Source organism: Rhinopithecus bieti, unplaced genomic scaffold (genome assembly GCF_001698545.2).
Source record: "Rhinopithecus bieti isolate Rb0 unplaced genomic scaffold, ASM169854v2 scaffold_37987, whole genome shotgun sequence".
Lineage (NCBI taxonomy): Eukaryota > Metazoa > Chordata > Mammalia > Primates > Cercopithecidae > Rhinopithecus > Rhinopithecus bieti.
Genome location: NW_016815892.1, coordinates 1,360,341 through 1,386,382, shown reverse-complemented (window position 1 = coordinate 1,386,382; position 26,042 = coordinate 1,360,341). Strand labels below are relative to the sequence as shown.

At 36.4% G+C, this 26,042-nt stretch overlaps 1 protein-coding gene across 2 annotated transcripts in view; it reads right to left on the bottom strand.

Moving 5' to 3' along the window:
* The window catches only part of STT3B (STT3 oligosaccharyltransferase complex catalytic subunit B), a 109,944-nt gene that overhangs the window by 62,861 nt on the left and 21,041 nt on the right, over positions 1-26,042 (bottom strand). For both annotated transcript variants that reach the window (XM_017854112.1, XM_017854113.1), the window contains exon 2: positions 3,006-3,114. In XM_017854112.1, the coding sequence (XP_017709601.1) occupies positions 3,006-3,114 (109 nt within the window). The remainder of the gene's footprint in view (positions 1-3,005; positions 3,115-26,042) is intronic.

The window sequence follows — 26,042 nt, the reverse complement described above, 5'->3', positions numbered from 1 at the left end:
TTTTTTTTTTTTTTAATCAAAACAGGGTCTTAGTCTAGCTTATCCTTGAATTTGGGGTTCTAACATACTCCAATTTTGCCCATACTTGTGTGTACATAAGAAAATGAGAAAAGAAAGATAAGATGAAGAAAAATTACACAAAAAACTATTTAAGTCATATTTATTAAAAAAGTCCCTTCCTTTCAAGCCCTAGATTTGGAAAGTAAGCAACTCTAGCTAGGAAAAGAGGGAATAGTCAGTTGGTGAATTCAGAGATAATGTTTTGGGACTCCTGAAAAATTAAATTTTTTTATACCACATAAATACTTAGGGATACAAGGGAAATAATAAACTAGAAGAGGCCAGTTAACAGTTATACTCACCCTCATTCTAAAAGAGAAACATTAAACATTAAAAGGATTCAAGAACAGTAAACAGGACATTCTTCCTGAGTTATTATTCGGTGATTAAAACATGCATTTACATCTGCTTCCTTAGGTAAGTTCTAAAAGACTCTTTTTTTTACTCCACAACAGAAACTACAAAGGTTATAACTTTCCTTTCCCTGCTATACAATTTGTAACTGCAACCTCTCTCCCCCACACTCCCATCTTTAACTCTCTTGCTTTTTTTCCATAACACTTACAATCATTTGACGTACTATTTATTTTACTTATTTACTGTCTATTTATTAACTGCCTATGCTCACAAGAATATAAGCTCCAGAATAGCAGGAAATTTTTCTCCAGCATGCAGAAAAATAACTGGCACAAAGTGGATGTTCAATACCTACTGCATGCATGGAAGGAGAAAGGGGGAGGGAGAGAAAAAAAGTATGATAATTCATCCACATTCTCAACACATAAAAATTTTGTTCCTCTTCAGATTCAATACTAGGTACCAGTGTGTGATTCTGTCAGCAATATGAGGGGAAAAGAAGGAAGTGAATTTAAAATACTTTTCAAGGTAAGTCAATATATCCATATAACACGGTAGACTGAACTGACACACAAAAACAGCCAAGATTCATGGAAGTACTAAATGAAAGAACCAAAAATAAACCAACAAATAAAACCCCAACAACAAAAAAAGCATAATCAAGCTCAAGATAGGGAATTCTCCAGATGCCAAAAATGAAGACAAAATTCAAAGTAGGTACTGATGTCATGGGAGCTCACAGGAGAGAAGAAAAAAGCCAAACATTACCAGGCCTGATACAGGCCTTAAGGAATGAAAATGGGGGGGTTTCACCCAACACAGGGATCAAAGTGAAGACCTAATTACCAGCAAAAAGTCAGGACCAGCTTATGAAACTAGACAAATTCTATTCATCCATCAAGGAACTCTGCTTGCCTTCCAATGCTCAGAGCAGAAACAAAGTCCTAAAGGAGAATATGGAACTCATTCAAATGTGTGAATGTGGGCTCTAGATTTCTAATAACCTTAAGTAAGTATAAGAAACCTCAAACTAAGTAAAACTGTCCCAAAACCAGTGAAACCCCTAAAATTCTCCAGCAAAGGCAAATGAGAAAGATTATTACAGGGATTATTCCAAATCTCAGGACCTCAGGACTCTCAGAGAAAATAGGCTTCCACTGAGGATTAATTTAAGATAAAGGTATAAACCACACAAGAAAAACTATAGTTATCAAATGTAATACAGTTTAGGTATATGATAAGATTAGCACCACAAGAACTGCAGGTAAAATAGCTATCTGCCATATGTACTACTCATTTAATACTTTTCCAACTCCACTGCAGAACATGGTAACTACTATTGTGCCTTCATCTCTTTATGCCTTTCTCTCTATTTACCACAAGGATACGAAGATGTCCCAGACTAGAAACACAACACCTTACTATCATGGAGAACATGTTCTTTCTAAACACAAAGGGAACATTTATAAAAATCTGGATATATCCTAAGCCACAAGTCAAGTCTCAGTAATTTTAAAGGACTGAAATTACATAGAAGGTGTTCTCTAACCACAACATATTTGAAGTACAAAGCAAAAAACATAACTGGGTAATCCCCTTATGTTTGAAATTAAATACAATTCTAAATAATCCATGAGTCAGGGAAATTACAATGAAAATTAAGATACATTTTGACTGAAATAATGAGAACACTACACATCAGAACTTATGAAATGCAGCTAGTACAGTGGTTAGTGTGTAGTTTCTAGGCTTAAAATGCATTCTAGGCTTAAAATGTAGTTTCTAGGCTTAAAATTCTCTTAATAATGAAGTTGAAAATTACTGAGTAAACCATCTCAAGAAGTCAGAAAACACGAAAATTAAACTCACAAAAGTAGAAGAAAATAAATTAAAATTTTAAAAATGCAAAACAAACATATACTAAAAGTAATCAACAGAGTCAGAAGTTTCTTTGGGTTAATAAAAACCCTAATAAAATGAATAAGCCTGGCAAAATTGATTTTAAAAAATCAAACATACATTTCGCCAATACAAGACAATGTTGCCTTGTCTTTCACCTTCAAAATTCTCCTTATGTCCCAAATCCTAAAAATATTCGCTTTTATGTCATCTTTCTGGATATCAGAAGTCTACATGAACTATAATCTTTAGTCAATTACCTGGAATAATTTGGAGACATTCAGGGCCTGAAAAATTCTACTTATCCGATTATTCTAGATATATAATTATCATGATTATTCTATGTTTTTATCTCCTTCCAAATAAATTCCTTTTTCAACCAAATTGCTGTAAGAGCAGATACACAAATAACCTGAACTTCATTCAGATGCGTTGTGATAGCAGATCCCCACCCAGCCTCCACCACTTGTCAAAAAGAGTGGCTAGTGTGAGATAACCCAAAAACAGGTTGGGGATTAAGGGGAAGAGGTGTTAAGAGCCTAAGTAAGCTGAATACTGGATAATAAGCCACAGAAAAATTTGTTAACTATACAAAGCTTTCCAAGAATCCCTACCACCTTGGCAATTAATGATTTACTCAAATAACAATAAATGTTATAATTAACATAAAGAACTTCTAAGATACTTACAGTACCACCTACTATTCTTCCTAGTGGATACCATGCTCTTTCATCAAACCAATTTAAAAATTCATAGAACCCATGAGATGCAAGATGATGTGTTGATCTATAGTTAAACCTAGAGAAAATAGAAAAAAAAGAAATGTTATAAAACTGCTTAATAGAAACAGCTCCTTCTTTATATCAAACTGTGTGGCACATATACATCTTACAGAGTGTTTTTATCAAACTTGAATAACATAATCTGAAGATATCAAAAGAACATGCTTATACCTCTAATATAAATAAAAACACCCCCAACCTCAAACCCACACCTACAAAACTAGTAATGCTCCAAGTAACATTTAGCCATTGCTTGGGGTCCAGGTGGTAGAGGGCTATAAAGAAGTTCATAAATCTCAAAAGATTAAGAACTGTTGACAGAAGATAACATCAAAATGGAAGAAACGGTACACTCACCATAACTGCCCAAAATCCTGCAACCCTAAAAACGCTGGCTTTAAACTATAATAGCACTAAAAATATAAAGAGAATAAACCATAACGGCACTATAAAACAAGAATATGGCCTTATAGAAAAAGAAATTATAATTTCTGAAAGAGACAAATGAGAAAAAATGAAATTAAAGAAACCAGAGCCCAAAATGAAAGCAGAAGAAAACCACAAACCACAGAGGGCAATTCCAGGGATAGTCCATGTTTAATATAAAGCAGCTGTGATGGGCAGGAGACAAGCCTGGAGCAATCTTCAGGGTAATGCCATTACGTATACTCAGTCAGGTTAATCCCCTTCCCCTACTACTGCGAAGTAGGGAAGTGGGCATCAGAGGTGTCTGCCTGAGGTAGAAGCACTACATGTAGACAAGAGAGTCAAGAAGCAGAACAATGCTGGATACAAGACCAACAGGAAATCCTTATACCCCAGATCAGTTTGATACATCCTTTCCAGCAGCAAGTTATGATCTCAACTCCAACAATCACTAGATGCAAGCTTTGTAGCATTTTAGTCTTTTGAATACTAAAATAAGCAACACATCCAAAAAAAATCAAACATTTGAGAAGAGCAAGCACCATGACAGTTAAATATTAAAATCAACAAACAGAAAAATTAATACTGTAGAAACTGAAGCAAGAATTAATATAGTCAGAGGGTTAATATAACCCAGAATTATATTAGCTCTGAAAGAGTTATTAATATTAAACTTTCAGACCTGAAAGGAAGCATAAGCAAGAGGTTGAGAGGTCAGGTTCTAGTATCATACTGCATGGGTTTGAATGTTAGTTCCACACTGACTAGCTATGTGACCTTGGTTGAGCAAGTTACTTATGTTCTCTGCATTCTAGTTTCTTCATGTGAAAACGGGGATTAACAACAGTACCTATGATAGTACCAGTGTAGCTATAAGTAAACAATACAGCATCTCTGAAGCACTTAAAGGCTATAATTACTGTAATGAAACAGACTAAAGATAAAGGATCCATTTAAGATTTTGAATGGCAAAACTATAATTGCCAAGATAAAGTAAAAGATAGGCTAAATAGCGTAAAGGACAAAAATGAAGAGCGAATTAGAACGAGATAAAAAGAATGAAAAAAATTTAAGTAGTCTAGTTCTTACACTGATTGGAAAAAAAAAAAAAGACTATGCTCCACAGAGCATACACATCCCAATACATTTCAAAACACTAAAGTACAACTTAAAATCATTACTTCAGAGAGAAAGGTTTTCTACAAAGGAATGACAAAATCAGATTAATACCTTATTTCTCAGTGGAACCACTGGATTGCTATAAGGCAATAGAGTAATATATCCAAATTTCTGAGAATTTTCAAATCAGAATTTTAAGTAATAACTTTGTGTGCCAATAACATGTAAAACTAAGCTAATGCTAGAAATGCTACCCTGCTCCCTTCCTCCTCCAAGAAGTATTTACCAGATCAGAATTTTTAAAAGGATATCTTCAAATGCCAAAAACAAAGTAGCGACTGTATTTACAAAGCCAGGATTACGGAAAGGCTGCTTAGTGAAAGATGGAAAACAATCTAACCACCACCATGAAAGTGACAAAGTTCTTCTCCATCTAAAGGCTTTAAAGGTTCCAATAAAAAAAAGCTAAATTAAACATTGTGTTATGCATTAAGGGTCTAAATTTACAAAGAATCCCCAAGACAAGAAATTAACATTGAAAACAAGACCCAAACGTCTGGATTAGCAATAGAAACAAAACTAAAAATAGCTCTACCCAGATAAGCTCATAAACAACAGTTAAACCATGTAAGGAAGAGATTCACCATACAAAGTTGAGGATACACCAGAAAAAGTAATACCCCGCTGAAACTTCTGAAAATATTTTAATGGAAGAGGCCTAGTATTTTAGCAAGAATACCAAGGTTTTAAATTTTCAACCTAGCTTTTCATTTTAAAAAACTGACTTCAAGGGTCTACTAATAACACGTTTTAAAAACCAGGAACCATGAGAGTCCAACCTCATAAAGTTTTCCTGACAAGTATTTTTCACTTTCCATTTTATATAATTCTTGGCCTCTTTATCAAATCATTCTTCTTTATCAAATCATTCTTCCTTTGGCTTTAATGACTACAACAGTCTCTTGATTTTTTACCCCCACCTCTCTAATCTTCTTTGTTTTCTGCATAGGTAGCCTCCTCTACCTAAGATCCTCTTATTAATTCACTCTGAAATCGCTGCCCAAAAGATGTCATTCACACCCAAGTCTTCAGTTATTACCAGTATGCCCTCAATTCACTAATATTATCTCCCTACCTAGATCTTTCTTCTCATGTCCAAACCAGTGTTATGTAACTACTCATGTGGTATGTTCTTCTTGAATGTCACAAAGGCATCTCAGACTCCACATTCAACTAAACTCATGATCAGACACCTACCATCCAATCCTAAAACAAATATATACACTATATCTGCTTTCAGTATTCTCTTACCACCACCTGAGCTGAAGAAACCTAGGTGTCATTTTTGAAAGTTCCTTCTCTCTCACATCCTATACAAAAATCAAAACAAGGCTGTCACTTAACTTCCTAAATATCTCTGAAATCTGTACACTATTTTCTTATTCTGCTACTAGCACTGTAGTCCAAGCTATCATCTTTTAACTAGACTACTGAAATAGCCTCTAACTGGTCTCTTTACATCCATTCTGCCCACCTTCTAGTTCCCCAATCTGTGCACTCCGCCACAAGGAGGAAGTTCTTTTCAAAATGTAAATGTGATCATATTGCAACTCTCTGAATTATTCAAAGACTTCATTGTTTTAAAATTAAAGCAGAGAAACCTTCACTTCTTAACACAATGGTCAAAACCACACAGTCTACCTCATACATAAGTCTAATCTCATCTCACACCATATTACCTCTCTTCTTTCCATCTTTCAGTCCTCCAGGCTCACCTCATTCCTTCCTGTCACAGGATCATTAAGACTGCTAATCCCCTCTGCCTGGATCACTGGTGTCTCCCTCCCTATCCCAGTTAATTCATCCTGCAAACTTCAACACATTTCTAAGAGATTCTGTCACTTTTTCATCTTGACATATATAAAATTTCACATTAGTTTCCTTGATTAATATCTATTCAAATAAGACACCACTGTGTCTCCAACACCAAGCACAGCATCTGGTACTTCACAAACTCAAAGGACATATGAGAATTTTGTTTCTGTTGCCCATGCTTCTGCAGTGCAGTGGTGCGATCACAGCTGCAGCGTCAGCCTCCAAGGCTCAATTGATCCTCTGACCAGAGCCTCCCAAGTAGCTAGGATTACAGGTGTGTGCTATCACACCCAGCTAACGTTTTATGCTTTGTAGAGATGAGGTCTTGCTTTGTTGCCCAGGCTGGTGTCCAACTCTTGGGCTCAGGCAACCCTCTAGCTTCAGCTTCTCAAAGTGTTGGGATTACAGGCGTGAGCCATTGCACCAGGCCAAGAATATTTTTAAAAATATAAATGTAAGTTCAAACTTACAACATTTAGTCAACAGTAAGAACAATTACATTGTTTCAATGAACACAAAAATCTTAAACTTGACGTTAGAGATCATAGTTGCAATGATGCCAACCATGTCATGAATCTACTTCTGTATTTTGTTTTGGTTCACAAAATTGCAAAAAAAATTTGACTTACAGAGATAAGTGTCAAAGAGTAAATTTTTTTTAAAAAGTTTTCCTTACTGTTAAATTCTACAATTAAATGATACAGAAGTTTGTTTGGGGCCTAAGAGAAAATTCTGGTTCAAGGTTGAGTAACTACATAAAATAACTGCTTGCATTCCTCACCTAATCTAAATTTATAACATACCATGAACTTACGTTACAGATTGAGTTGTTACCAAACAAAGCATAGTCTGATTATTTTCATTCCTGCAAATTCCCAGGATACCTCAGTTGGAACATTAACAATTCAATCCAAAGCAAATATAAGGCATATGAGCCTAATACATGGCTCCAAATCTATCTCAAGGACTTCTCTGTTTCCTCCAGCTTTAGCTGCCTGATTTTCTATTCCTCAGTTCATGTAAATATGAGTAAGAATATGATTGGCTCAAATCATTTCATACAAAGTCACACGTCATAGGTAACAGACAATCTATGTGTTGGCTGCCGTGAGATCCTATGCTCATAATCCAATACCTGTCGCCAAAAGGGCAGGGTCATATGAGATAAAATACGGCTGTTCTGGCTTCTTTGCATCTGCTGTGAGTAGAAGATGATGGGCATGAGAATTGTGCAAAGGTTGTGAATATAGTAGGCACTATAATTCATTTTCCTAGAATAAAATAAAGCCCTTAGTGATACTGAAAATACTTAGATACCTAGTGCTTCCTCAAAGTACTGAAGACACAACTGGCTTATTTGCTTCTCTTTTCTACACCTCCTTCAAACAAAAAAATGCATGAGGCTTTCCCGTAACATTTTTTCTCCCTTTTTCCCCCGTAAGACTACCCTTAAAATCCACTTAATAAAACCTATAGTGTGATTATCTCTGGACAGTGCAGTCTACACAGGATTAGAGCTGCCTGTTCATGTCAGAAGATATAGCAATACCTATGTAATTTTTTCTTGCTAGTTGACAAATACTCTCCTCTTGACCAAATATTAGGTACCTCTAAACCCTTTTCTCAACTAGGCTTCAACCCTGGGCTTCAGTGTCTGTTCTTGTTGGGCCTGGACTGCCCAGTTACAGCAAGAATGCTGTTAAGTCAGTTCAGAAAGAATCCCCACTCTCCATTTCTGATCACCTCAATATGATGAAATTCCTTATCGCCAGAATCCCCCAGGTGGTATCTGGTCACCCTGGCCTGCCTTCAGCAAGAATCCCTGTAAAGCTAGTTTAGCCAGAATCCCCGTACTCCTTTCCTTACATCCTCCTTTCCTTACATCCGTGTTTTCTACCCACTGACCCTATCCCTGCTCCTTGACTATAAATCTTCCATTGTTGTTGTATTCAGAATTGAGCCCAGTTCCATACTTAGGTGTCTCTTGCATTAATTCCTGAATAAAAGTTGTTTATATCATTTAAAAAAAAAAAAAGCACTTGGATTGATCATATTGATCCTATAACTACTCTTTTCCATTCCATTTTTAGAATAACTAAAAACTGAATGTATTTATCACACCTGCTTTTTGAGATATTTTAGTATGGTCCTTTCCTCAGCCCTTGGCTCTGTCTACATAGAAACATGCCATAGCCAAGTACTTTATTCTCACTTCTTCATACGATCATCTCAGACCTGAAGTTCCTAATCATTTTTTAAGAAGTCTTTTCTAATGTTTCCTCCTCCTCCTCCCAGTCTACCTTAATTTCTGCTCTTAAAACATGCTGGAACCTCTATGGAAGTTCACCTCACAATGAATTACCTTTTCTTAGTAATTTTTGTATCCTGGAGTTTTCTCATAGTTACTGGCAGTTCACTCATGAGGTTCAATTAATACTTGCTTAGCTAATTACCCCTTTTTAGCATACTAGTATCAACACTTACTTTAATTTTTGTCTTCTATTCCCTTCTTCATTAAACTCAAACACCTGTGTGTACAAAGGTAGTCTTCAATTTTGGCATGTCCTACTTACATTATTTTTAAAAATATTTAAATAGCTGAAAGGAGAGAGTTATAGATGAACCACAGATTGAAAACTGTTGAAGCTGAGTGATGTATTCATGGAGGTTCATTGCAGTATTAGTTCTACTTTGCTGTATGTTTGAAATTTTCCATAATAAAGGTTATATATACATAGATATAGCTTATATCTATACATATATTTACAAATATGTCTTTATAATAAATAGAACTTTATGAGCTGGTAGGTGTATTCAATAAATACTGTATTATTTCCTGACATAAACACTAGGAATATCAACCTATTTGTAAACCAGGTCTTTTACAAATAAAGAGGGGAAGTCACAAGGAGCTGCCTTTGCATTTTCCTTCCATAGACCTTGTCAGAGATCCAATCATTTGATACATTTGGTTTCAGATTTATTTCATCTTATATTATACTGATACACCTAATTTACACTGAAAATAACAACAAAGAAATCTCATGATTATGTCCTGAAGCAAAATACCACAACATACTTTTAATCTTAGGTTAAAAAAATTATATCTCTATAAATGGCCAACAGATATATGAAAAGATGTTCAACATCATTAATCACCAGAAAAATGCAAATCAAAACTATAATTAGATAACATCTCACCTCAGCTAAAATGGTTTGTATCCAAAAGACAGGCAGTAACAAATGCTGGGGAAGATGTGGGGAAGGGGGAACAGTACTACACTGTTGGTGGAAATGCAAATTAGTACAGGCACTATGAAGAACAGTATGGAGGTTCCTCAAAAAAACAAACAGAACTACAATATAATCCAGCAATCCCACTGCTAGGTACATATCCAAAGAAAGAAAATCAGTATACCAAAGAGACACCTGCACTCTCGTGTGTATTGCAGCATTATTCATAATAGCCAAGATTTGGAAGCAACCTAAGTGTCCATCATCAGATGAATGAACAAAGAAAATGTGGTGCTTATATTCAATAAAGTACTATTTAGCCATAAAGAAAAGAATGAGATTCAGTCATTTACAATAACATGGATGGAACTGGAGAGGTCATTAATGTGAAGTAAAATAAGCCAGGCATGGAAGGACAAATTTTGCATGTTATAACTTGTATGTGAAAGCTAAAAATTAAAACAATTAAACTCATGGAGATAGAGAGCAGAAAGATAATTACCAGAGGCTGGGAAAGGTAGTAGAGAGGGGGGCAAAATGTGGGGAGGGGTAACGGATACAAAAATATACTTAGGATGAATAAGACCTAGTATTTAAGAAAAAGATCTAGTAATTGATAGCACAACAAATAATTTATCACATATTTTAAAATAACTAAAAGATTGGAACTGAAATGCTTCTAAAACAAAGAAATGATAAGTGCGTGAGGTGATGACTATACCAATTACCTGGATTTGACTGCTACACATGGTATGCTGGTATCAAAACATCAGATGTACCCCACAAATAGACAAACCTATTATGTACCCATAATAATTATAAAAAATTAAAAATTATATCTCAGCCTTAAAATTAACCTAAGGCTTTTATATCTTAAAAAGAAATTTTGAGGAGGCAAAGGGTTTCGTATATTTAATTAACATTTTCAGTCCTCATTAAAAGTGACGCCGTATCAGAAAGAAATATTAATAATTGGAGATGCCTAAGAATAAATTAAGTGGAAGAACAACATATTGTTAGCCATAATGCTACAGCCACAACGAGAGACAAACATGTCCCACATTCCAAAAACGTTCAGTTCACAAATGTAATTTTAACAAGACAACACAAATCTGGTTTAATTTAGCCTTTGCAAATTAAATCCAACAAACAGAAAAGAATCAGTCAGGAACAGAAAAAAAAAAACAAGAAAAAGGAGGAAAGAAGCTTTGATCAATGATGGTGATGAAAGAACAGCAAATGTTAGTACTAAAGGAGGGTAAAAGAGGAAAGAGGTGCAGCAAAAGGCAGCGGGATGGAGCACTGTACCAAGTATTACATTTCAACACAGCTCCCCCTTAAGGCCAAGCAAAGCCAGGGTCCTAACTTGCTCTGAGTTGACAAACAGGTTAACTCAAGTTTCTGTCTATCAAAATAACCACACATGGGCTCCAAATGAGGGCTCAGGGCTGTCTCCCATGGACAGAGAGAACATAATGTCAGTTTGACAGCAAAGCTCTAAGAGACTCCCAGAAAGTCTTGTATGACAAGATACTAGAAAAATACGTGCCTCTAAAGGTGGTTATTCTATATCTGGCATTGATTTGTTTTCATTTTTACAAGGTAATAATCATGTTTTCAAAAAACTCCTTAAGCAACCAGAGTGTACCAGGTTTCTGTTAGGCCCTGGAAATAGAGCACTGGAAAGACAGGCAAATTCTGCTCTTTTGGAACCTAAATACAATAAACATAGACCAGGTAATTACAGATTGAAACAAGAGCTGGCGGGAGTAGGGGAGAAAAGATTCAGAGTAATAGAAGAGTAAAATGGGAAGGGAAGGAGGAAGGGGTAGAGATTGCTTTAAGCAGGGTATAAATCCTATCTTAAAACATCTGTGAAGTCTTTAAGGATGGGGGTAACCAGCATTTCAGAGAGTTAAAGAGCTGTCCCAGGCAAAGAAACTATCAAGTGCAAAGTCCTTGAGGTAGAAAAATGGTGTGTTTAACCAAGAAAAAGATGTTCAAGAGGGGAGTGGTAATTTATGTCGTGTACACTACTTCTGCACAATTATTATTTAAAAAAAAATGTCAGACACTATGACAATATTTTTCATTTAATCATCACACACATACACACTCCTTTGAGGCAGGACACTATACAGATGATTAGACTAAGGCACAATATGTAACATAGGCTGTCCAAAGTCATACAGCCATGAAGTGGTCAACACGGGATTTGATCACGGCAGCTTTGACTCTGGTGCCCACATTCTTAAGCATGATCACAAGGTGATTCCAAACAGCAACAGGGCAATTAATGCAGGTAAATCATTTGTATCACCTTCTGGGCACTGTGAACCTTAAAGATTTCTAACTGTTCCCAGTATCTCAGGGATTCCAGACAAGTGTGGAGTACCTGAATAGACATACAGTTTTGAATGAAATACGGTACCATCTAATATAACCTTACCTAATTGTCTATTTATATATGGGGCTTTTGTACAAACTCATTTGAAGAAAGGATTCAAATGCTAAACAAGTGTTTGAAAACAATGGCAAGCATATCTGTAGATCTGTATCTACACATGTTTAAAATATCTAAAACAAAAACCACTGGTGCAATTCTCTTAAGATCTGTTAAGATGCAACTTTGAACCTTAAAGCTTATGCCCTTTCTAAAGTTACTTTGGAAATAAAAGGACAGAGAAGTCTAACATACGTCTGACTGTATCATTTCAGATTTCAATTCTTTGGTATAGGTATGCCTTTTAAAATCATGGCCAAAACCTTTATTAAGTACTGCTTGACCAGTAAAACCATCCTCATTCACCATCTTGTAAGAGTCATACATAATTGTTGGTTTTACCAAACAAATCCTCCAGTAAGTGTGACTCTCACAAAGAAACAAAGCCAAGTAGTCCCTATCTCTAGCTCACATTTCTCTCCTTTTTGGCACCCTTCTCATACTTCTTATATTAACCAATTCAACCACTGTCAATTTTCAAATAATTGAACTCTTCCCAGTAAGCTATAATTTGTCATCTTTACTTCTCCAAAGTTTAGTTCTTACAAGGTTATGTGTAAGTATGTGTACACTTTATTATCAAAAAAATGTACAACACCTCTTTCCTCTTTCAACCAACAAACGCTTATTTTATCTCAATCCCTCCTCTGATCACAGCCAAGTTTATCACATGTTACACAACTACTTTGGAGACTGCCCAATGAGAAATATAATGTCTGCCTGCTATCATTTGAATACTAAGAGTAACAAGAAGAATGAAGAAATGGAAAAGTATTTGTTCTCACACAATTTTTCCTTCCTGCTTTTACAACTCTATTTATGAGACATAAAAACAAGAAACAGGAATTTCTATTTGGTCTAAAAAGGCCAGTTCATCTTTATAATACATGTTATACATGGATCAATAACTAATCTGAGAGAAAGTAAAGTACAATTTCTCATGAAAAAAAGAAAGAATGAGAAAATTCAAGGAAGGAAAGAAGACAGGCAGGCACGTTAAAAGATTAAGCCTATTGTTTCTATTGTCTGTTATCTGCAACATCTTCCAAGAGATACAGAACTTCCATTATTATCACCATAATTATTATATACTGGTATTTTGATTTGAATAAATTATTTACGGGATTTAAAGTTTAACAATTGCTTCAGAATCTGTTCCTCTTTCTTGTCATCAGGTACTTTCTAATCCCTCAGGAATTTAAAGTATGCTTGTTTCTCCTCTTCCACTGAAATTAAAAAATCATATTTTATATTTTATTGGCAATCCTTCCTTTATATCCCTGATGAACTGTGCACCTTGCATTCTACCTTTTCTAAACTAATATACAAAATAGCATTGATTTACAGATTTGTCTCCTCCATTGGATTGGAAGGTCCTTGAGAAAGAAATCCCCAGCCTAAGAAAATGATGACAACAACAAAATCAATAAATTGTTAACATTTAATGAGTGGTTATTATGATGCCTTAAATACTTTGTTATTAATAATTTGATCTTTATGACAACTTACTGAGATGCATATTATTGTCATTCCCTGTTTACAGAAAAGAAGATGGAAGCACAGAGAGGTTAAGTAACCTGCTCTTGCTCGAGGTTACACAAGTCAAAGTAGGAAAGCCAGGGGTCTATGTCACATCATTTTGCCTCCGGGCAAATATGAAGGAATCGACCTTCCAACTCCTAGCACCAAGGCCAGTGCCTGGTATATCTAGTAAAGCCAATAAAATATGTGTTAAAGCTCCTCCGAAATATTTTATATATGACCCAATTTTAAAGCATTTTTACACAACTGCCCCCCAAGCAAAGTGATTTAGTGCCAGTGTGAGGTTATAAATTATGTGAAATGTTTAAACATCCCCACATTACTAAGGTAAACTATTTTTTTATGTAGAAATACACTATTCAGGTAGAGGGCACTAAGATAGTGTAACTGGTTTAATTAGATTTTCATTCAGGGAATACTACCATATACTTTATTCAATGCTGTTTGGGTCCCGGTTCATGTTCTGACCTCTGAAGTCTTTCATCAACAATCACTCAGAGAACCATTTAGTATTGTATATAGAAATGGAAAACACCTGGGGCAGCCAGCTACTTAGGAGGCTGAAGCAGAAGAATCGCTTGAACCTGGGAGGCGGAGGTTGCAGTAAGCCAAGATCGTGCCTACTACACTCCAGCCTGGGTGACAGAGCAAGACTCCGTCTTAAAAAAAGAAGTCTGAATAAGGGTTTAATTTCCACAATTAACCAATTTCAACACTTGTTCTGGCTCTATCCTAACACTATTCATACCACTTAGTTCTAACTCTATCCTGGCCACAGGGTATTATTTCTGTTCCTGCAACATATCAACTTTTTTTCTGCTGAGAGAAATGCTCTTAACCCAGATCTTCGCAGGGCCCTAATTCCTTGTCATTCTAATTTTAGTACAAATATTATCTCAGAAAGGCCTTCTTTCACTTCTCAATCTACAGTAGTGGCCCTATAGCCACGGTCTACAAACACATCAAACACTAGTTAGCATATTACTTTTTTAAATAGCCTTTATCACTAACTAAAATTATCTTGATCTTTTTATTTACTTGTTTGCTTGCCTATCTGAAAAACAAGCTCCATCACAACAAAGGTCCTTCTACATATTCCAAATGCTTAGTACTGTGTCTGGTGTATAGTTATCACACAAAAAATACCTATTAAATGACTGAATGTTAAAGGCCCTCACCATGCATACTAAAATAATTTGCACTATTATAGTTTAGATAAGCAATCAAAACCAACAAAAATCAATGCTGAAGATGGCTGACTAGATGTATCTGGTACTTGTATCTTCTATGGAGAGGAACCACAGTAGGGAGTAAAAAAGATCACCTGAGAGAGAACACTGAAATTCAACAGAGTAGTGATGGGAAGCATCAAAAGCAAGGAAAAAGAGGGAAACAAGGAAGCCTGTTCAGCTGGGATCAGCTAGGAGGCTGGAGTGGCTTGTAATGCAGACAAAGGGTGGGAGACCCCAGAGGTCTACATTCCCACTGGAACCACTAGGACTCCTAAAATCCTAGCCACAGGAGAGCTCCTTTACCCTCTCAGGTCCCAAAACTAACACAGGGAGCTGCCTGAAGTCCATGTGAAGGCACTGCTCCAGAGAGACAGCTCATGCTGGATCCCATGAATCACTGAAACCTAAGCAGCTACAACATGGTGCCCTTTTGAGAACAGGCCTCACCAAACTGCATCCTGCCCAGCTGCCAGGGCCATCACAAGGCAGGGATACTGCTGCCCCCGCAGTAGAGGGCGACTGTGAATTTTTACCTGCCCTAAGGAGAAATTCCATTGCTTACAGCCACTTGAGGGAGGCGGAGGTTGCAGTAAGCCAAGATCGTGCCTACTACACTCCAGCCTGGGTGAGGTGCCAAGGTTGCTGCAGAGCCAAGGCAGGAAACCCATGCCATTCCAGTTGCCAGCCTACAGCTACTCTCAGGGAAAGCAACCTCACCTTCCCTAGTAGAGCAGGGGTGCAACGCAGCTGCTGCTAGCCCCTCCTGAGCATTCCACAAGGGATCACCCATCCCTTGCCTACCACTGCCAGGCAGACCACCCAGCCAGCTCCATCCCCCCACCAAAACAAGTACCCAAACACACAATCCAAGGTGTGGATGATCTCTGGAGATCACCTCACCAAGTCCACCACCAGTGACACCTGAACACTACTACCAGAGTCTGAGGTCAGGCTCACTTAACCTGCCACTACCAGCAGAGCTAGGACCCACACTCATGCATCACCTCCAGGTCTGGGGACCAGCCTGCCCAACTCACTGCAGCCACCACAATACCAGCACAGACACTTAGGTTCCAGGGAGTTGTCCACCGCTGCTACTGCAATCGCCCATGCTACACCTGCTGCCCAGGGGCTCGAGAAACTGCCCACTTGCATGACCCACCACTGCAATCCCAGCACCTGAGCAGGCCACCTAGAGGCCTAAAATCAGCCTGGATGCAAGAACATTGTCACTGGCATAAGCTGCCCTGGGGCCAAAACACTGATGGGATGCTCAGTTCACTGCTGCCACCACTGGGTCCAAAAGACTGTCACACCTGGTATCCCTGACCCCATCAAAACTTCACCACAGCCTCCACTAACAACCACATCTTAAGCCCCTGGGGAAATCACAGACACACTAATGCTGTTTACAGAAAAAAGAAAATCATACGGAGACTACACACTACACACACACACACAGAATCAAAATCAAAGTGCCATATCCAACCAACACCATAGATGTATCTTCAGAAAAAATTCTCTCCAACAAAAGCAATGTCAAAAAATGTCATTACACCAGATGTGCAGATACCAAAGTAAAAACACAGGAAACATAAAAAAGAAAATATGATATACCTCCAAAAGAACACAGTAATTATCCAGCAACAGATTCCATTAAAAAAAAAATTCACAACAAACTTATGGACACAGGAGTAGAAAGATGGCTAACAGTGGCTGGGAAGAGTAGTTGGGGGTTTGGTGGGGATGTGGGGATGGTTAAATGGACACACACACAAAAAATTCCAGCATGAATGAATAAGACCTATGTGATAGCACAATAGGGTGACTACAGTCAATAATAAGCTAATCGTATATTTTAAAATAACTTGAAGAATGTAATTGAATTGTAACTTAAATGATTAATGCTTGAGGGGAGAGATACCCCATTCTCCAAGATGAGCTTATTTCACATTGCATGTCTATATCAAAATATCTCACGTATCCCATAAATATACATACTTGTGTACCCATAAAATTTTTTAAAAAAATAAAATACTTCGAAAAAAAGAAATTCACACAACCCCAGAAAAAGAACTCAATTTATTTACTCTAAAAAAAACTCAGTAAGATACAAGACAATTAAGAAATCAGAAAACTAAAGAAATCAAAAAAAACAATTCAGGATATGAATGAGAAATTTACTAAAGAGGTAGATATCATAAAAAAGAATCAAACAGAAATTCTAGAAGAATTCATTGAATGAAATACAAAATACATATGAAACCTTCAATGACAGACTAGATGGAGCAGAAGAAATACTCTCAGAACTTAGACGTCTTTTGAAATAACCTAGTCATGTGTCTGTTGGCTGTATGAATGTCTTCTTTTGAGAAATGTCTGTTCATATCCTTGCCCCACTTGATGGGGTTGTTTGTTTTTTCTTGTATATTTGTTTGAGTTCTTGTGATCTGCGATATTAGCCCTTTGTCAGATGAGTAGATTGCAAAAATTTTCTCCATTTCTTGTAGGTTTTCCTGTTCCTCTGGTGGTAGTTTCCTTTTGGCTGTGCGAAGCTCTTTAGTTTAATTAGATCCCATTTGTCAATTTGGTTTTGCTGCCGGTTGCTTTTGGTGTTTTAGACATATGAAAAAATGCTCATCATCACTCGCCTCAGAAAATGCAAAATTTTCTTTTAAAAACCACAATGAGATACCATCTCACACCAGTTAGAAATGGCAATCATTAAAAAGTCAGGAAACAACAGGTGTGAGAGATGTGGAGAAATAGGAACACTTTTACACTGTTGGTGGGATTGTAAACTAGTTCAACCATTATGGAAAACAGTATGGCAATTCCTCAAGGATCTAGAACTTAGATGACCATATGACCCAGGCCATCCCACTACTGGGTATATACCCAAAGGATTATAATTATTCTACTACAAAGACACATGCACACGTATGTTTATTGCGGCACTATTCACAATAGCAAAGACTTGGAATCAACCCAAAATGTCATCTGTGAAGGACTGGATTAAGAAAATGTGGCACATATACACCATGGAATACTATGCAGCCATAAAAAAGGATGAGTTTGCGTCCTTTTGTAGGGACATGGATGCAGCTGGAAACCATCATTCTTAGCAAACTATCACAAGAACAGAAAAAACAAACCACCGCATGGTTCTCACTCATGGTGAGAACTGAACAATGAGATCACTTGGACTCGGGAAGGGGAACATTCACACACTGGGACCTATCATGGGGGAGGGGGGATGGGAGTGATTGCATTGGGGAGTTATACATGATATAATTGTGAACTGATGGTGTGCTGGACGAGTTGATGGGTGCAGCACACCAACATGGCCACAAGTATACATATGTAACAAAACCTGCACGTTATGCCACATGTACCCTAGAACTTAAAGTATAATAAAAAAATAAAAATTAAAAAAAACAAAACAAACAAAGAGACCTAGTCAGACAAAAATAAAGAAATAAATTTAAAAATGAACAAAGTCTTCGTAAAAGACAACATAAAGTGAACAAATATTAAAATTTTAGTGTCCTAAGAAGGGAAGAGAAAACAAAAGATTTTAAAAGCCTATGTAACAAAATATGATGAAAACTTCCAAGTCTAGCAAGAGATTTGGACATCCAGACACATGAGTTGCTCAGAAATCTGCAAACAGATTACAAATGCAAAATGTTCTATCCCAACACATTACAGTCAAACTGTCGAAAGTCAAACACAAGGAGAGAATTCCACCACAACAGCAAGAGAAAAGAGTCTAGTCACTTACAAAAAAACCCCCCATAAACTAGTAAGAGACTTTCTTAGCAGAAATATAGGCAGGAAAGAAAGGGATGATGTATTGAAGTGCTGAAAGAAACAAATTGCCAAAAAAAAAAAAAAAAAAATCCAATGATACTATAATCCAGCAAAACTATCCTTCATAAATGAAGGGAGAAATAAAATATTTTCCAGACAAGCAAAAGCTGAGAAAATCCATAACCACTGCACTAGCTACAAGAAATGCTCAAGGGAGTACTTAATCTTGGAGTGAAAGGACAATATCTACCACCATGAAAAAACACACAAAAATGGCGGGCGCGTGGCTCACGCCTGTAATCCCAGCCACTTTGGGAGGCCGAGATGGGCGGATCACGAGGTCAGGAGATCGAGACCATTCCTGACTAACACGGTGAAACCCTGTCTCTACTAAAAAACAAAAATTAGCCGGGCTTGGTGGCGGGTGCCTGTAGTCCCAGCTACTCGGGAGCTGAGGCAGGAGAATGGCGTGAACCCGGGAGGCGGAAGCTTGCAGGTAGTGGGATCGCGCCACCGCACCCAGCACTGGGTGACAGAGCGAGACTGCGTTCAAAAAAAAAAAAAAAAAAAAAAAAAAAGAAAACACACAAAAATATAAAAACCACTGGCAAAGCAACACACAAGGAAAGAAAAGACTCAAATGTTACCACTACTACATAAAACCACCAAACCACAACGATAAATTATGAGAGAAAGAACAGAAAAAAATAACCAGAAATCAATTAATAAAATAACAGGAATAAACCCCCAAATATTAATAATAACCCTGAATGTAAATGGATTAAACTTTCCACTTAAAAGATATACACTGGCTGAATGAATTAAAAAATAAAAGACCCAACTATATGCTGCCTACAAGAAACTTACCTCACCTGTGAAGACACATATAGACTGAAAGTAAAGGGAAAGATATTCAAATATTCAATGAAAATGGAAACCAAAAGTGAGCACGAGTACCTATCCTTAGATAAATCAGGCTTTAAGTAAAAAAAACAGTAAAAAGAGACAAGGTAATTACATAATGATAAACGGATTCAACTAGAAGAAATAACAGTTCTAAATATATATGCACCCAACACTGGAACACCCAGATATATAATGCAAATATTACTAGATTTAATGGAAGAGATATAGTCCAATACAGTAATAGTTGGCGACTTTTAACAATCCACTCTCACCATTAGATAGATCATGTAGACAAAGTTAACAAAGAAACACTGGATTTAAACTGCAAATTAGACAAAATGTACTTAACAGACATGAACATTTCATTCAACAGCTACAGAATACACATTATTCTGATTAGCACAAGAAACATTCTCCAGGATAGACCATAAAATAGAAGACAAAACAAGTCTTAACGAATTAAAAAATAAACTATCAAGTATCTTCTCAGACCACAACAAAATAAGAAATTAATAACAAGAGGAACCTTGAAAACTGTACAAGTACGTGAAACTTTAACAACATGCTCCTGAATGGCCACTGCGTGAAGGAAAAAATTTTAAAAGAGAAAATCAAAAAAATTTATTGGAACAAACAAAAATCTAAACATGACACACCCAAACCTGTAAGAAACAGCAAAAACCATGCTAAGAAATACGTTTACAGCAATAAACGCCTACATCAAAAAAAAAAAAAAAAAAAAAGACTCCAAATAAACAGTCTAATAATGCACCTCAAGGAGTTAGAAAAGAACAAACCAAATCCCAAATCAGAAGCAAAGAAACCATAAAAGCCAGAGCAGAACTAAATGAAAGACACACACACACACACACACACACACACACCCCCCAAAGAATTAATGAGACAGAAACAAAAAGTTGGTTCTTTTGAAAAGATTAAAAAAAAAAAAATCAATAAGGCACTTCCTAGACTAACCAAGAAAAAAGAGAAAGACCCAACTATAATCAGAAGTGAAAAGACGTTACAAATTAGCACCACAGAAATACAAAAGATCATCAGAGACTATTATGAACAACTATACTAGAGAACCTACAGGAAACTGATAAACTTCTGGATAAGCATAACCTACCAAGATTGAATCAAGAAGAAGAAGGAAAAACAAAACAAAACAAAAAAACCCTGAACAGACCAATAAATTGAGTAATGATACAGAATCAGTAACAGAAGTTCTCCCAACAAAAAAAGTCCAGGAATTGATGGTTTCACTGTAAAATTTTACCAAACTTTCAAGGAAAAACACACACCTGTTCTCCTCAAACTATTCCAAACAACTGAAGGGGAGGGAATTCTCCCTAACTCTTTCTATGAGGCATTACCCAGATACCAAAACCAGACAATGATGCTACAACTGGCTAAAAGCCAATATCCTTGAACACAGATGCAAAATTTCTGAACAAAATACTATGAACAGAATCCAACAGTACATCAAAAAGATAATATACCGTGATCAGCTGGGTTTATACCAGGGAAGCAAGGATGATTCGACAGACACAAATCAATAAATGTGATTCAGCACATCAAGAAAAGGGCAAAAACCGTATGATCATCTCGATAACGAGAAAACGATTTGATTTTTAACTCCGAATTTAATCTTGAATTTTCAATATTCCTTCATGATAAAAGCTCTCAGACTATGTATAAAAGAAACAACTCAAAATAATAAATGCCATATATGACAAACCCAGAGCTAACATCATGTGAATTAAGAAAAGTTGAAAGCCTTTCCACAAAGAACTAGAAGACAAGGATATCTACTTTCACCATTCCTATTCAACATAGTACTGGATATCCTAGCCAGAGCAATCAGGTAAGAGCACAAAAGTAAAAGGCAACCAAACTGAAAAAGAGAAAGCCAAACTGTTCCACTTTGCGTATCACCTGATCTTATATTTAGAAAAAACAAAAGACGACTCTGCCAAAAAACTCTTAGAGCTAATAAGCAAATTCAGTAAAGTTGCAGGATACAAAATCAACATATAAAATAATGTATTGATTCATTTTTATATGTCAATGACGAAATAGCTGAGAAAGGAATCAGGAAAGCAATTCCATTTACAATAGATATAAAAAAATATATAGTGGCTCACACCTGTAATCCTAGCACTTTGGGAGGCCGCAGCCGGCAGATCATGACGTCAGGAGATCAAGACCATCCTGGCTAACACTGAAACCCTGTCTCTACTAAAAATACAAAAAATTAGGCTGGCATGATGGCAGGCACCTGTGGTCCCAGCTACTCCGGAGGCTGAGGCAGGAGAATGGCATGAACCCGGGAGGCGGAGCTTGCAATGAGCCGAGATTGCGCCACTGCACTCCAGCCTGGGCAACAGGGCGAGACTCCATCTTAAAAAATATATATATATATACACACACACACACACACACACACACACACACACGCACACACCCCTAGAAATAAATTTAATAAAGGAAATGGAAGATCTCTATAAGGAAAACTACACAAAAATGATAAAAGAATTAAAAGGACACAAACAAATGGAAAGACATCCCATGCCCACGGATCAGAAATATTAGTATTGTTAAAATGAGCATACTGCCCAAAGCAGTATACATATAGATTGAACACAAGCCCTATCAAAATACCAATGTTATTTGTTACAGAAATAGAAAAAACAGTCCTGAAATTAATAAAGAACCAGAAGAGTGAGAATAGCCAAAGCAACCATGAGCAAAAAGAACAAAGTTGGAGGCCAAACTACCTGATTTTATAAGACTACAGTAGCCCAAACAGCATGATTTTAGTATAAAAAGACACATAGACCAATGGCACAGAACAGAGAATCCAGAAGTAAATCCACATATTTGCAGCCAACTGATTTTCAACAAAGGCTTCAAGAACACACACTGGGGAAAGGACATAGTCTTTAACACATGGTGCTGGGAAAATTGGATATCGATATGCAGAAAAATGAAATTGGACCACCTCTATCTCTCCCTTTATGCAAAATCAACTCAAGATGGATTAAAGGCTTAAACATAAGATCCCAAACTATAAAACTAGAAGAAAACAACAAAAAACCACTTTAGGGCAATGGTCAAGGCAAAGATTTTATGCTAAGACCTCAAAGGCACAGTCAACAAAAACAAAGAGACAAATGGCACTATATCAAACCAAAAAACTCTGCACAGCAAAGGAAATAATCAACAGAGTGAAGACACAACCTATTGAAAGAGAGAATCTACTATAAACTATTCTTTCAACAAGGGACTAATACGCAGAATCTAGAAAGAACTCAAACAACAGTAAATCATCGTCATCATCATCACATTAATAAGCAAAGGAAATGAACAAATATTTCTCAAAAGAAGACATACAAATGGCCAAGAAGCATATGAAAAAATGTTCAACATCACTAATCATCAGATAAATGCAAATAAAAATCACAATTAGGTATTGTCTTACCCAAGTTTGAATGGCTATTAATGAAAAAAACAGTAACAAATGCTGACAAGGGTGCAGAGAAAACGGAACTCTTATACACTGTTGTTAACATAAAGTATACAGCCACTTGGAAAACAGTGTGGAGATTTCTCCAAAAACTAAAAATAGAACTATCATATAATCCAGCAATCCCACTACTGGATATTTATCCAAAGGAGAAGAAATTAGTGTATCAAAGGGATAAGTGCATTCACATGTTTACCACAGCACTATTCACAACAGCAAAGATGCAGAATCAACCTAAGAGTCCATCAGTAGACAAATGGATAAAGGAAGTGTGGTATATAAGCACAATGGAATATCACTTGGCCATAAAAAGAACAGAAGTATGTCGTCTGCAGTAACATGGATGGAACTGGAGTCATTATGTTAAGTAAAATAAGCAGACACTGAAAGACAAATTTCACAGTTCTCACTCATACGTGGGAGCGGGAAAAAAAAAAAAAGTTCATCTCAGTGAGGTAGACAGATACCAGAGGCTAGGCAATGTATGGTGGGGGATGGGGGATAGGAGAGAAGTAGAGATGGAGAGGTTGGTCAATGGGTACAAAAATACTGTTAGATACAAGGCATAAGTTTTAAAGTTGCATAGCAGAGTAGGGTGATTATAGCTAGCAACAATTTACTATGTATTTCAAAGTAGCTAAAAGTGAGAACTTGAAATGTTCCCAACACATAGAAATAATAAATACTCAAGATGGATACCCCTAAATACCTTGACTGGATCATTACACATTCTATGTATGCAACAAAATATGATATGTATGCCACTAAATATGTAAAATATTATGTATCAATGAAATAAAGTGATATTAACTAATGCTTAAGATTCTGAGACCTTTAAGGGTATCCTAATTTATCACTTTCCTGGTTCTACAAAAAGACATAACAAAACAAAGATAATGTAAAAAGCCTAAAGAACAAGAGAAGTATAAATAAGTTGAGATTGGACAAAACACACAAATATGTAAGTAATAAGGGACTATGATTTAAATGTGAAATGTGACTTAGTTTCCCAGCAATCAGGGCCAAAACAGAGAAGCAGGATAACAGAATTCTCAAGGAGAAAAAGTAAGAAACGCTATTTCCTTAATCAAATTAAGTTTTGATTAAGTGTATCAACATCTAACAGTGTTCTTAAAATAGAACACAGATATCAAAATGCAGACTCATGAATTTTCTTCAAATATAAAGCTTATACTAACAATTTTTTGCAAGAATCATGTTATTTTATCTTTTCATAGGTTTTATAGCTAGGAACCACCTCAAGAATAACAACAGGATTTGAAATAGAGGCAGCACAGAGTAAGTGAGCAGGTGACAGGATATATATGCAGCCACACATTTAGATTTTGGCATTCCTAAACATCTTGCCAAGAAAGATATATATTCCCCACAAAATTGGTACTATAATTGAGAACAAGTATATTCTGACCAGAGACTGCAAAACAAAAACCAGGTATGCTGATGGAAGTATTTCTTCTTCATCATTTTCTTGTATCTATGTCTGGGATGGTTTGGAACACAGAAGCAAAGAGGCCAGTCAATGGAACCCAGTAATTATGATCCAGTTCTGCACCCAAAAAGGTCAGAAAGACAGTGAGAACAACAATGAAGAAAAGGGACCCAACAAACATATCAAACACATACTGATAGTCAATACAGGGAAACAATTACTATGGAATAAATTATTGTTGATTTTTGGGTTGTTATGTTTCTTAAAAGTTGGCAAAACCAGCAGCTGGCAAAATAAAAATCTTAGAGAAAACAGAGGTAAAGGCAGGGTTTTTAAACTTTCTGGGTGAGGATCTGTAAGAATCTGATGAAAATATGGATTCTCTTACCAGAAAAATGAGCATGAAAGTTTTGCAGAATTTCAAAATTATTTTTTAGAAGACCTCCAACATAAATCACAATAAAAAGGCATCTACGTGATGCATAAATTAAAACTCACCAGCACTGAAAAATCTGCTCTGAGTTTTCTTAAATAGTTTCAGAGAAACTACACCTGTGGAGCTGCTGACGCGGTTTTGGGAACTTCAGGCTGTCTACACTTACCTTTCAAGTTTTTGACACAGCCATTAAATCATTTAAAATTTAGTATTTTTTCATCAGGGAAAACAAAACAGCAAAAACAAAAACAAACAAACAAAAAACAACAACAAGAGATAGCACTAGTTAGGCAAACTGTTACGTGACCACCTGGTTCTTTTTCAAATTACTCTGGTGTTTAAGGACTTCTGATCAAAAAGCTTAAAAGACCAAGGCTCATTTTTTCCGCTGGCTCAAAAAGTTAAGAAGTGGCAGGAAGGGATTCACAAGAAAACAAGATCAATATTGAGCTTTCATTTTTTAAAGGAGAATAAAATAAACCACAATTTGTTTCTTAAAAATCCGATTTTTAAACTTTGGTTTACAAATACAGTACTGTGCTATCTCAAACTGTGGTTGGCAAAATTGTAGTTGGAGCGAGATTACTCTACCAACACTTAAACAGATGTCTTTTGTGAATCCTAGAACAGAAAAAGCTAGAAGCTACATAAAGAAAACACTGAATATAAGATTCTGTAACAATGCAAATATTTTTCTTAAAAATGCAGCCATAAAATATGGATATAATCTATGAATAGATTATAGATCTCAAATAACTATTCACTTCAGGGCCAATAAACTTGGGCATTCTGCATACAAGTACACAATTCTAAAAACCACAGGCAAACTTGGTCCCTGACTTCACAGAGCTGACAATCTCGCAAAAGGAACAGGCAACA